At 35.3% G+C, this 14,700-nt stretch overlaps 1 protein-coding gene across 1 annotated transcript in view; it reads left to right on the plus strand.

The window, feature by feature from the left end:
• The window catches only part of ASCC3 (activating signal cointegrator 1 complex subunit 3), a 306,848-nt gene that overhangs the window by 266,474 nt on the left and 25,674 nt on the right, over nucleotides 1–14,700 (plus strand). Inside the window, exon 36 of the mRNA XM_024759314.1 lies at nucleotides 11,066–11,290. Coding sequence (XP_024615082.1) covers nucleotides 11,066–11,290 — 225 coding nt within the window. The remainder of the gene's footprint in view (nucleotides 1–11,065; nucleotides 11,291–14,700) is intronic.

A 14,700-nucleotide genomic window follows, 5' to 3' on the forward strand; every position in this document is an offset into this window, starting at 1 on the left:
CATATAATACAGCATTACTTCCTTAACCTGGGTATCAAGGCTCTCCACAACGGTCCTTTTTTACCTGAACCTTCTCTCACCTTTAAACATGCTATATATATGCTCAACTTCACACCTTTGCCTATGATTCCCACCTGGACAATGTATCTAACATTCATCCATGCATCTTGGCTCAGCTCCCTCTTAAAATATTCCCTTATTCGGATGCAGTGGTTGCTACTTTTTCTAAATTCATGACACCAGTGTCTGTTTCATTCATTCATCAATCACTCCTGTATTATCTTGTGGTATTTCTTGTATATTGGCCTATTTTGATATTTCACTTTTAGATTTATTTTACTTTTTGTATATGTATATCTTAACTCCTGGAAGGAAGATACTCAGTAGATAATAAGTAGATTAGAAGTGGGGTTTTTTGGGGGTTTTTTTGTTTGTTAACATGTTTGTTTGTTTGCGGTACGCAGGCCTCTCACTGTTGTGGCCTCTCCCGCTGCGGAGCACAGGCTCCGGACGCGCAGGCTCAGCGGCCATGGCTCATGGGCCCAGCCGCTCCGCGGCATGTGGGATCCTCCCGGACCAGGGCACGAGCCCGTGTCCCCTGCATCAGCAGGCGGACTCTCAACCACTGTGCCACCAGGGAAGCCCTAGAAGTGTTTTAATGTTTCCACTTTGGTTTTTATTTTTTAGTTTTTTGCTTGTTTTTCATTTGATATTATCTCATAGCCTGTAGAAATGCAAATTATAAAGAAAGTCACCCTAATAAACATATGAAGTTTTAAAGACAGAAGCAAGGTGGTAAAAAAAAAAAAAAAAAAAACTTTGTTTAGCTTTTAAAGATGGATTGCAAAGTGTGACATTTAACCATACATAATTATTATATATTGCTGCTAATCTCAGTTATTCCCTTTTAGGATTCAAACCTGATAGCCTTAAGAGGAAAATATCTAAACATTGTTAAGCTGTAAGGCATTTTTATTATATCCTTGAAAACTGAGGAATTTTTTTTAAGTTTCATCAAAGAACAATTTTTTAAGGACTTAGCTATAAATCCTGGGAAATAGAAGTTTCTGATGGAATTCTTACCACTGAAATTATTTTAAGCACAAGAGACCTGCTGGTACTCACTATTGTAAGATCCCTTAAAATCCAGCTGTCAACCAGGTGGTCATTCTTACACTGGAAAGAGTAAGGTATTATTTCTTGTGCATATTTATTTTTGGCAAATGATTCTGTGCTTGCCCTAACTGGTTGAAGGCCAAACATATGTCCATAAGTTTAAGACATTGATACAAATCAGACACATATTTTCATATAAGCCCTGACAGGAAACACACATAGATCTATGAGTAATTACAATTACATCTGTCAGTGTTTTCATGTTTGCCATCTGCATATAATAAAATTATTTTGATATTTCATTTTAGTGAAGCAAATTGTATGCATATTGGACAAATATTTTATTGCTTAACTAGATCTTAGTTTTATCATTTTCCAATAAATGTTTTATAACCAAGGGCTCTTGTTTTACTTTTTTTTTTTTAACTTGTAATCTTATTAAGCTCATTCCTAGTATACCTTTCACTGCATTTTGAGGTTATTATAAGTTCCATGTAAGTCTAGTTTATAGCAGTCTTTTATTTTAGAGATATACTTTATTCATATGATTTATTTACTTTGAATAGATAATTTGAATAAAAGTAAGAATCATAAGTGCTAGAAACCATACTAATAATATACATACATTTGATTTTAAAAACATGTTAGTTTTTTCATAGATTAATTATTGAATAAAAGGTAATCTGAAATAATAAAGATAAAAATAGGAGGCTTTTTTTTTATCCCTTAATATATCTTGACCTGGCTTGGTAAATGCCAGATTATTTTTCAAATATTATTATAAAATATATAATAAACAATTAATTTAATACTTCAGAGAGGCACAGAAATTAAACAGGGTTCCTATCGGGGAAATTTACTGAAATGCTTTTTCTACAGCTTCAGTGGCCAAAAGACAGCACTGGAATGTGAGAAAATAATTTTGGCTTGTTTTAACGCCTCAGAATGTTACAAATTAATCAAGTGCTACTTAAAGTCTAGAACTCATTAACTTTATAAGTTTTGCTTTTCCCATGACAGAGATTAAGTTATAGCATAAAGCTTCTTTAGTCCTTCACTTGATCAGGTTACCATCCCCACTGTTCAAGTGCTCTCTTACCAACTACTTAGTGAGTTCAGCGTAGGCAGTGCCGAGTCCAGCGACATAAAAGTACTAGTTTACTGTTACGTAATGCTTACACGAAACCACACATGAATCCATTCTGGCTGTTTCTTACCTCAGTAATTTGCTTAGGTAAAGCAGACTCATATAGTTACTGCACCTAGAATAAATACACTCACACATACACAGTCAAACAGAATTCACTTGTTTACACACGCTCACTAAAGAGAAAAAGCAAAGTCGATTTTAAGTATTTGATAAGCTTCTTATTAACGAATCTAAAAAGTAAGCTGTACAATCAGTGGATTTAAGGGCCACAAGGACATGTAAGAGTTACATATGGAATAATGCTATGAGAGTCCTAACTAAACCCAAGTGCCAGCTAATCACTAAAAGACATACCATACCTCAGCAGTGTAGATTTGCCAGATTGTTCTCCAGAGAACAGGCAAATAAGTTAGTGGTACAGTGGTGTGAACAAGCCATTACGTAAGAGTGTGTATCCTCAGTAAACTAAAATCAGTGTTCATATACAAGCAAAATGTAGTAGCATACATACATATGTTTGCGGGGTTTTTTTAATATTTTACTTTATGTGGAGTAGCTGAGTTTATGGCATTTGTAGAACAGATTGAGGTTTGTGATGAAAAGGGAAACAAAAGGAAAACTTTTGAGTGAACAGCAGGGCCCATTTGATGTGATTATGAAAGATGTTTCTTTATTCTGATTTCTCTTTTGCAATCTGAAGACAGTAGCAGGGGTTGCAAGCAGAGTTTATCATAGGTTGTCAATCACTGTCGTTCAGCATTTGCAGGGAAAATGTCTTTATTCAAGGACAGCTGAGCAAATCAGAGACATAGATTTGCAGTTAGTAGCCTGTCCAGCCAACACTAAATAAACAGGGACAGGGTAGACAAACCCGCCTCTCACATAAAAATATAATGGACTCCACTGACCTCGCTGCCCTCCATTCAGCTTCAATCCCAGTTGCATAAAAGCTTCACTGCCCACTTTCAATTTCCTTTAATTACCTACATGATGTAGATAAGAAAATGAACCTCACTTGTACTCAGTGATCACACACAGGAAATTAACTAGACAAGTTGTTTAAAATGAGAGGAGTAATTTGGAGGTAAATAGAGTGTCCTACTGAGGAAGAAGTAGCTAGAAAGGGTTTTTGTTTGCTTGTTTGTTTTTAAGCAGGGATTTTATTATTTTACTAGCTCTCTCCGCTGATCTTGGGTTTGCTGCTTTCCTAATCAGTCTAAGTAAAAAAATCTCCATTGCAAGTATTCTGAAACACCCAGAATAAAATACTTTGAAGGAGGTTAGAGCTAAGTAAAGTAGTGAAGCAAACACACCACATTCTAAAGAGCTTAGAAAAATTGTGAACTGGAATCCCAGGAATAAATGATCATGGTTTTCACAGGAGGGTCTGGCGGAGTAGTTGAGGGTTAAATAGCAGTGTCTTCAGTGAGTCTTCATTTTAAATTGCTTCCTGAGTCCATAATCAAACCACGAAAAATTAAAATGAAAATGCTGATAATATTTTTATGTATTCTAATTGATCTAAAAATCAATATTTTCTGTTTCATTCTGTGGTTCACAGCACTTAAATTTTAATTAGAAAACACTGTAGGGTTTCAGGGTACTATAACTATACATAATACTTTGTCTTCAGAAAAGTTGGAGCAAGTGTCTAATATAAATGATTCTTCCTCTTCCCTGTCTCTTCATACTATTTTGAGTTAGGTCACTGCAGAACACTGAAAAGAGCATCTTTCCTCATCACACACTGATGTGCTTTTGTGAACATTTAATTAATATGAATTTAAAAGAAACCTAATTGGAGATTGGAAACTAAAGCCTGCAGTATCAAACCTATAGTTCAAGAGGATATAATTTCTCAATATTTTATCTTTAATTTGGCTGTCGCTTGTATTGAGAATATTGTCTCTTAAAGAACGAATATTTTCTGTAACACAGTTACATAAAAATTGTATGATTATTTGGATAAAATGTATGTGCCACTACTAGTAAAGCATTGGTAAAAAGTAATAGTATTCTTGTTTCTTTGAATAATATTTAAGAATCATGATTTTTTAAAAGTGAGTTAATGAAATGTCATTTTAGATAGGGAAGTATTTTTACATAATTGTAAACAAAGGTTTACAACTGAAAACTGTAGAACAAAACTCAAATAATTGAATCTTAAGCCTCAGTTAACATTCTGTATGTGATCAGATGTGGGGCTGATTATTATAGTAATAATGCCTGACATCATACCAAGTCTTAGAGCTTTCAAGTGTTTCATAAACACTATCACATTGAATCCTCACACCAAATCCCAATTTAAGACAAGGAATTTGGGACTTAGGGAAGTTCAGTTAGTCTCAGAAGATCACATAGCTTGTAAATGGCAGAGCTGCAAACCAACCTGTTGTATCAGTTCCCAGACCCAGTGTTCTCTCTACCACCTCACACCGTGCATCCCACCCTCGTGATCTGTAATGTCTCTAAGGGGATGAATTACTTACTACATTCTTTGGATGCCCCTTTAATTCAAACACTGGAAACAGAAAAGGAGGGATCCTCAAAGGAAGTAATAGCTTTTGATGAGACCTCATTTAATTATGGATAATTTTTAACTACAGAAGCTATTATTGATTTGATATTTTATAAACATAAATCTAACGTCAACTCTTCGAAGATCTCAAAAACATTGCCTGGGTCAAATTTAATAACGAAAAAGACATTACTTCTCAAAAGAATATATTAAGTAATAAAATCTACATAAGCATTCTAAAGAGTGTTTTCCTATAATAAGATTCTGTGTCCCTCTTTTCCACCTCAAGTATGAACCTTATCCTATCTCTTTTCCCTTTTTTACCTAAAAAAAATGTTTTACTGTCTTTCAGCTCAGTTGAAACCTCCCCAAAGATACCTTCCCTGACCCACTGTTATTATTTGTACTCCTCCTTCCTTATACTTGTCCACTTGTCATTTTACATTTATTCATGGTCAGTTTTGATTGAGGTCTGGCTCCCCCACTTCACTGTAAAGCTTCATGAAGGTAGGGGATCGATTGTTTGTTTTTGTGCATCACTTGTACCCAGCAGTAGTATATGCTGAATAAATATTTGGTAAACAAGTGACTCAGCACACCAAGACCTAGTCCATTGTAGTTATTAAAATTCTTTTCATTATTATTATTAAAGTGTATAGATTTTGCCAAGAAATTAAGGAACCCCTAGCTTAAGTAATAAAGGAACCCTTTGATTGCTTTTATGCACCAAGAAAAGGCATCACTAAATTAAGCTTTTCACTAAGATCACTGTCTTTGGGTAATCTCCATTAAAGATCTGATTGCTCCCCTAATCAACCTAGAAGGATCTCTCTACTGCAGAGCATTTTTTCTGACCTAAAATGTACTCAGCTGTTAGCAGACTCATCTGATACTGATACTGCTGGCAGTGAGCAAATTCACAATCCTGGTGAAGCAGGGGATAAAAGCAATAAACCAGGGGTAATTCAAGCAGAATTGGCGTGGTTTGGAGAACAGTGGAGTCACGTCTTACATGGAGTTCAGATTCTAAAGCAAGCAAATACAATAAAAATCACTAATGATAAAATTTACCCGAAAATAAGCCCAAAAGTAGAATAAGCACAATTTTGAGTAGTCAGTCTTGTTCAAATACACTGGTTCTCAGTGAGTTCAACACTACTAGTTTTCCCTCTAGTGTTGGAGCAGATCATTGTTTCTTTAGTTTAGCACCACATGAAGTAGTTGACTTGCATTTAGAACTCATAAGTCATACTTTATGAAAAAATGTGCATCTTTGGATACTAGAATCATACGTCACAGAAGGATGTTCACACTTTCAAAGGTATTTGGGAACTAAGACTGGGAAATACCTAGTTTATATTCTTGCCTCCCAATCAGTCAATCAATATCTAATCTCTCTCTCCCTCTCTCTCTCTCTCTCTCTCTCTCTCTCTCTCTCTCTCTCTCTGTCTCTCTCACTCTCACACACACACACACACACACACACACACACACACACACAGAGTATGGGGAAGAGGGGTGTGTAAGGTATATAATCAGATTTGAACAGGATTGTACAGAGGGAAGTGGATTACTTAGATAACACTATTCATTAGTGCTTTCAGCCAAATTCTTACTTTCCATATAATTTGATTTTAATTTAACTTTTCATATAATTTGTAAGTCTAAACCTATTTCCTACATAGCTAAAACCTGGAGGACCAATACGGTTTACAGTATTAAAATAGCTATTCGGGGCTTCCCTGGTGGTGCAGTGGTTGAGAATCCGCCTGCCGATGCAGGGGACACGGGTTCATGTCCCGGTCCGGGAGGATCCCACATGCCGCAGAGCGGCTGGGCCCGTGAGCCATGGCCACTGAGCCTGCGCGTCCGGAGCCTGTGCTCCGCAACGGGAGAAGCCACAACAGTGAGAGGCCCGCGTACCGAAAAAAAAAAAAAATAGCTATTCGATTTTCTTCTGGAAAAAGATCAGAGGAAGTTGTATTTTATGAACAGTAGAAAGAAATCTAAATATGAATAAATTTTAAACTGTGAAACAGATTTAGAGCTGATTTCTTCTCTCTCCACCTCCACCCAGCTATCTGGATTGTGGTCCTCTCTTTAAGTGTATTTTGCACGCTTAACAGAAAGCTTCTGCTCACTGAGTGTTCCCAACCTCTCTTCTATTAATAGCATCATCATTCTCCTCATCCCTGAGGCTTAAACCTTAGACCCCTCCTTATCTGTTTTTATGGATCTGCTCATACTATTTTCTGTGCCTGGAATGCAAGGAATCTTTCTCCCTCTCTCCTCTTCTACAAATTGTTCTAAGGCTAGAACAAACAGTATTTCTTTTAGGAAACTTTTCAACACCTCCAATTCACTTCAGTGCTCTTCTCTGAATAACAGTATTTTATTCTGCACTTAGAATAATTATTCATATAAATTGTTTTCTCCGATATCATTTTAACTTCCTTTAAATAAAAGGTCATGTTTTAGATTTCTGAACCATCTTTTTCCTTATCTGCTGTTATATTTTTCTTAAGACATTTGGCAAGGCTAGGATGGATAGGTGTTGATGGGGTTTTGGATGGAGCTCAGATATTAGGTTGAGATGTGTTAGTTGTCAGGTGACAATGCTTCAGTCCTGAAATTCACCTGAAATCAAAAATAATAGCACTGCCATATATAACTGGTCCCTCTTTAGCAGATGACTTCAGAGAGAACAGGAACGAACAGAAATGGCATATGAAAAGAAAACCAAAATGACACATAGGGGCAAAACATTATTAACTGCTAATGTGTCAGCATATACTTCTTACATAAAACAGCACAAAGTGGTAAAGACAGTGTTCAAAATAGTGTAAAGTGCTGTGATATTTTTGACTATTGCAAAACAAAGACAAGACAATTCATGAATGAGAGAAAATGTAATGATTATTTTAATATTCCTATTAAATATGTTTAACTGAATATTATAAAATTTTGTTTATTTATTCAGTTCAGTTAAACAGAATGTTCCAAATATTCACTTAGGATATTTTTTCAGATGTTATATCAGTTGAAATTATTTTTACACAACATTTTTCAGTCTCTTGGACTTACCATTTCCCCCCCATTATAGGGCCTTTGCATATACTACTTACTGTTCCTAGAACACGCTTCACGTCTCTGTTCATCTAGTTACCATCTGCTCATCCTCTATATCATAGCATATCTACTTTTTCCTTCAGGAAATTTTTATGCCCTTACTAGGTCAGATTTCTTTGCTAAACTCTCATGCTTTTATGTATTTCTTCTTCATAGAATTTGTCACCATATCAAATTCACATTTATTTATGTGACTGAATAATGTCTGTCTCCCTCATAGGGTGGATATTCAACAAATATTTCTTACTGTTTCCTATTTGTTGCCCTTGTTCTCTGTTCCTGTTTTTGTCTTCTACTTTCTCTGTCTGTTGTGGTCTTAATTGAGCTGTTTATATGATTCCATTTTCTCCTTTCTTAGCATATCAGCTATACTTCTTTTTTTGCTTTTCTTAGTGGTTGCCCTAGAGTTTACAATGTACATTTACAAGTAATCAAATTCCACTTTCAAATAATACTGTACTACCTAATGGGTATGGAATCTTATAATAATAAAATAATCATAATTCCTTCCTTCCATCTCTTGTATCATTGCTGTCATTCATATCACTTATATATAAGACAAGTCATATACATAGGCATATAAAATACATAAGCATACATAATTGTTCAAAAATATTATTTTGAACAAAGTGTTGTCTGTTAGATCAATTAACAATAAAAAAATAAAAGTTTTTATTTTACCTTCACTTATTCTTTCTTCAGGGTTCTTCCTTTCTTTATATAGATCCAAATTTCTGACCTATATTATTTTCCTTCTCTCCAAAGAACTTCTTATATTTCTTGCAAGGCAGGTCTACTGGTCTGCTGGCAACAAATTAACTCAATTTTTATTTGTCTGAGAAAGTTATATTTCTCTTTCACTTTTGAAGGATAATTTCACAGGATATAGAATTCTAGGTTGGTGGGGTTTTTTCCTCAACACTTTAAACATTTCACGCCACTCTCCTTTTGCTTGCATGGTTTCTGAAGACAGTAATTCAGAAGTAATACTTACCTTTGTTCCTGTCCCGGTAAGGTGTTTTTTCCCTCTGGCTTCTTTCAGGGATTCTTCTTTATCTTTGATTTTTAGTAGTTTGAAGATAATATGCTTAGGTGTAACTTTTTTTTTTTTTTTTTTTTTTTTTTTTTTTTTTTGCTGTTTATTCTGTTCAGTGCTCTCTGAGCTTCCTGGATCTGTGGTTTGGTGTCTGACATTAATTGGAGAGGAGGAGAATTCTCAATCATTATTGTTTCAAATATTTCTTCTCTTACTTTCTCTCTACTCCTTCTGGTATTCCTTCCCATCATACATATGTTACATCTTTTGTCGTTGTCCCACAGTCCTTGGATATTCTCTTGTGTTTTTTTCAGTCTTTGTTCTCTTTGCTTTTCAGTTTTCAGAAATTTCATTGATATATCCTCTAGCTCAGAAATTCTTTCCTAAACCATGTCCAGTCTACCAATAAGCTCACCAAAGGCATTCTTCATTTCTTTTAGTGTTTTTGTATTCACCATTTCCTTTTGATTCTTTTTTAGGATTTCCATCTGTCTGCTTCCATTGTTCATCTGTTCTTACATGCTGTCTATTTTATCTGTCAGAGCCGTTAGCATATAAATCATAGTTTTAAATTCCTGATCTGATAATTCTAACATCCCTGCCATGTCTGGTTCTGATGATAGCTATTTCTTCAAATTGTGTTTTTAGCCTTTTGGTATACCTTGTAATTTTCTTGATAGCTGGACATAATGTACTGGGTAAAAAGAACTGCTATAAATAGGCCTTTAATAATGTGATGAGGTGGGGCATGGTGGTGTAGGGGAAATATTCTCTGGTCCAATGATTAGGTCCCAAGTCTTCAGTGAGTCTGTGCCTCTGTGCTGTGAACTTCACAGCTATTTCTACCCTCACCCCTTAGGTGGGATAGGATGGCTAGAGTGAGCTGGAGTGGGGTATTTCCCTTCTCCCACACGCAAAGCTTGAGCTGGTTACAGTTGGGTACTTCCATTCCCCAGGTCAGTTAGGTTCTCATAATATATCCCAGCAGGGTTAGGCTCCAGTTAACTAGTTTCTCCTGAGAGCAGGCCTTGTTAAGAAGGACAGAGTGCTCTAACGTATTTCAGGATGGTTCTTTTCCCCTCCCCTTGCTAGAAGCCCAAGGCGATTCTTCTCTGATATTTACTGTGGGAATCTGGTTGAGCTCCTAAAGGTAAATTTCACAGTTTTGTGGGGGCCCCCTATGACTGGGTCCCCCTGGAGTTTTTAGCTCTCGGAGTTGTCTGCACTGTACCTCCCACAATTCATCAGTTACAGTTCAGGTTTTCTTACCTCGACACTGATTGCCAAGGCATTTTCTGCTTGTGAGCCTCTGCTCCTCTTAGCGGTGACTCCCTGCATTTGCCTGTGTTTCCAATCTTGGAGGCAGCGGTTTGCCCTGTGTTCTTCCTTCTCATGGATTCAAGACGAGTTGTTGGTTTTTTCAACCTGTTCAGCTTTTTACTTGTTAGGATGGAGTGGTGGCTTCTAAGCTCCTTGCATGTGGAACCGGAAACCCCCAATTTTGAACAATTTTATTTTAATCTAATTTATTACAGTAAGTCTTAAGTTAATGATCCTGGTCTTCACCCTTTTCTTATCTCACCAACCCTATCCTCATCCCCCTTTCTCCCAGCCCTGTCTTATTTCTTCCACTCATTCTATAGATCCTCACTTAAATATCTCTTTTTCCAAGACGCTTTCCCTGACCTTCTAAAATAACTAAGTCCCCAAACTGAATATCCCTTCAGCACTCTGTGCTTACCATATCATAACATTCATTTCCACTTTCAGGACTTGTTTTTCCCTGATGAACTCTCAGTTTCTGGTTCGTTGGCCCGGGTCCACTGTCAAGCATAACATTTGACGCTTACTAGGATCTGTATTGTTTTTGTTGACTGGATAAATAACAAGAGCATTCATGAATTTCAGATGTATTAGACATTACTAGCTTTTGCTTAATATTAATAGTAGTACTGACCACAGCAGAATTTTAAGGGATATGGTTATTTTACAGTTTTTCTAAAGCATGTTTTAAATGTCAGTAGTTAAAGCTAAGAAGTACATTAAATATTATACTTTTGATACAGTACATTTATATGTACATTATATATATATATGGGTTTGTTTGTTTTTTCAGGATGCAGAAGAATACACAGATTTGCCAGTAAGACACAATGAAGATCATATGAATAGCGAACTGGCAAAATGTCTTCCATTGGAATCAAATCCTCATTCATTTGACAGCCCTCACACCAAAGCTCATCTCCTACTGCAGGCACATCTCAGCCGAACCATGCTGCCCTGCCCAGATTATGACACTGATACCAAAACAGTGTTGGACCAAGCTCTCAGAGTATGTCAGGTATGAAAGTCATTTCTAATTACCTACATTTTCTCCCATTCTTTCTGGTTTTTTTCTTTTTAGAATAAAATATACTTGCATTTAAAGATTTTTATTGTAGCATTGTTGAGAAAAAATCTGGTGACTCAAATTAAGGATTTTTGAAGGAAAAGCAAATATAAATGCAGTAAGATAACAATTTTAGTCATCCATTCAATCAAAATTTACTGAAGGTAAACTAAGTGCCAGGTACTTTGCTAGTTTCTGAGCATACAGCAGTGAACAAATAGAAGAGAACCTGCTGTAATGGGCTTTCACTAGAGATGGTGAAGACAGACAATTAAAAATATAAGTCAAGTGGTGATCACTGCTATTTTAAAATAATAATAAAGCATAATAAAGGATATATGGAGAAAGATGGAGGGTGCCATTTTGTACTATTTTTTAATGTGGTATTCTGGGACTGTCTTTCTTATGAGATGACATTTAAGAAACAAAGGAAGGGAGTGAGCTGTGGGGTTATTCCAAACACTAAGAAGAGCTAGTGCCAGGATTCATGTAGGAACTTACTAGGTATATTCAAGAAAAATCAAGGTGGCCATTGTAAAAAACATGAAAAGGGGTGGGTAGAAATGAGGTCAAAGAGGGGTGGGAGTGGAGATTAAGATAAAATGGGGTCAGGTCACGTAGGGAGTTTGTAAAACCATGGTAAGGCTTTTGGATTTTACTCTGAATCAGAGGGAAGCTGTAGAGCAGTGGTTCAGTAATGGTTATGGTGGCTCTATCTATGAGTATTTACCATATTAATGAAAATGGAAACATTCTCAAATATTTATTACTTCATTTTTAAATAACACTAATATACCCATTATTATGTAATGATTTTTCATGAAAAATAACTATTTTCCAAAACAATTAGTGAGAACTGTAATAGCATTTTATATTTTTGCAAGTATCTTTCATGTCTAGCTTAATAGAAGTCAGCTAAATTCGTTTAACACCTTTTGCAAGCAGTCTGTTACAATATGGTGTTTTAATTGAAGTATATGAAGGAAATCCAGCCTCACTGAGATATGTAGTTTAAAGAAGGAAGAGTATTTTTACAGCCTTTTCAGGAAATTGTAGATATTCTCTGATACTATACAAAACCTTGACATGTTATATTCCTTAGTTAGTTGCAATGTGGAATCTGAAACCATATCAATGAACTTTATACCTTGAAAGCTGTAAGGCTAGGCAAGAAATGATGGTGGCTGGACCAGGTTGGTATGGGTGAAACTGGTGAAAATTGGTTGGGTCCTGTATATTTTTTTAAGGAGAATCTGCTAATGGATTGGACAAGGGTTTTTAGGGAGAGCAAGGAGCCAAAGATGATTCCAAAGCTTTTCTCCAGAGCAAGTGGAAAGCTGGAGCTGCCATTTGCTGGGAGATGACTGTGAGAGGAGCAGGGTGGGAGAAGCACACCTAAAGGATTGAGCTTATAAGAGATTTTGATTTTCTACATTATGGCTTTTTGGACATTTATATATAAAAAACAATTTTTAAGATTTTCAAAAGACTGATGTTTTTAAAGGTAGAATAAATGAGTCTGTAAAGATTTGTGTATAGACATTTGCAAAATTAAAGACTTAGAATAACCCAAGCATCTTTCAGGTTATAGAACACTGCCAAATATTACAATTCCATTTATTAATTCTGTATCTGTGTAGAATATCTACATAAATATATGAAAATATATCTAGAGAGAAGATCCAGAATAGTATTGACCAAAAGATTAAGTAGCCATCTCTGTGTAGCAGCATTTGGGATGATTTTTAATTTCTTCTTTATGCTTTTCTGAAATGTTTGAATGTTTTCAAATGAGCTGCTAACAATTTTATGATCAGGAAAAAAATGCTTAATTTTATTATTTAAAAGAATAGGCCTGTTTCATAAAATAGAGTATGCACAAACTATCAGGAATTAGAAGGGAAATAAGGCTATAATAAACAAGTAAATTATTTTTACACCTTTTTTGTAACTAACATTTGGTTTATCTCTCTAGGAAGATGGTTTGCCACTCTTTATTAGTCACACTTTATAAACGAAGGTTAAAGTTCCTAAAGTTTTACCTGTGGCCCTGGATACTCATTTGTGTTTCCTCTAGCTATTTTTTCCCCCTCAAACACTGACCTGTTAATGAACTCAGGGGTCAGGAAGGGTTGGAGAAATGTTGCAGGAGGAATTAAATTTTTATACTTACAGGTATACTTAATAGGTGTACATATTTATATCATATATAAAAGTTACAGTGTATATCAACTCATGCATACCTTTTCACCACTCAGTTAATAATGATTCAAAGGCTATATAATAATAGAAATTAGCAGTTTCACAAGAAGTCTATTTCTAAATTTACTGTAAGGGAAAAGGATTCAATCAGGTACTTTTAGCCTCTATTTCAATATTATGTACAGTTTTGTGGATATTTGTATTTCCTGATATTTTTTTACTCCTTCTAAATAACATCTAAAGAGAAATCGTTTTCTCTTTAATTATAAAAGTAATACACTTCATTGTAGAAATTTGGAAAAACAATGTATTAAAATTAAAGTCATTCATAGTAATTATATCTTTACCCCCATCAATATGAGGCTCTTTTTTTGTTAAAGAATTAATTTATTTTAATTCAAAAATTTTTTTTTAATTTTTTCATTTTGAAATAACTTCAGACATAAAAAGTTTATAAAAATAGTACAATGAAATTTCCATATATCTTTCACCCAGCTTCCCCTAATGTTAACATCTTGCCTCAGTACTGATCCAATCCTGTTAAGTAATCTACAGACCTCATTCCAGTTTTGTCCATTTGGATTTTATCCCACTAATGCCTTTCTCTGTTCCAGGATCCAGTCCAGGATCCCACATTGCGTTTAGTTGTCATGTCCGCTCTAGTCTCCTTGACTTTCAGGACATTGGCACTTGTGAGGAGTATTGGCCAGGTATCTTATAGCGCTATCCCTCAGCTTGGGTTTGCCTGATATCCCCTCATAATTACATTGAAGTTATATATTACTGGCAAGAATACAATAGAAGTGATGTTTTGTCCTCTCGGTGTATCTTATTGGGAGACTTGTGACATGGATGTGTGTTATTACCGGGGATGTTAACTTTGTACACTTGAGGTGGTGTCTGCCAGGTTTCTCCACTGTAAAATTACTTTTTTTCCTTTTGTAACTAATATGTTGTGGTGATATACTTTGAGATTATGCAGTTATCCTGTTTCTCATCATATTTTCCTACATTATTTTCATCATCCATTGGTGACTTTTGCCTGAAACAATCATTACTACTGTGATTTTCTATTCCCATCATTCCCAGAATTTCTGTTTTCCTCCATTTTTTTATTTACTTTATTCATTTATTTATATATTTATTTATTTATAAGTATA

The sequence above is a fragment of the Neophocaena asiaeorientalis genome, unplaced genomic scaffold, assembly GCF_003031525.2.
Source record: "Neophocaena asiaeorientalis asiaeorientalis breed wild unplaced genomic scaffold, Neophocaena_asiaeorientalis_V1.1 scaffold505, whole genome shotgun sequence".
NCBI classification, from domain to species: Eukaryota; Metazoa; Chordata; class Mammalia; order Artiodactyla; family Phocoenidae; genus Neophocaena; species Neophocaena asiaeorientalis.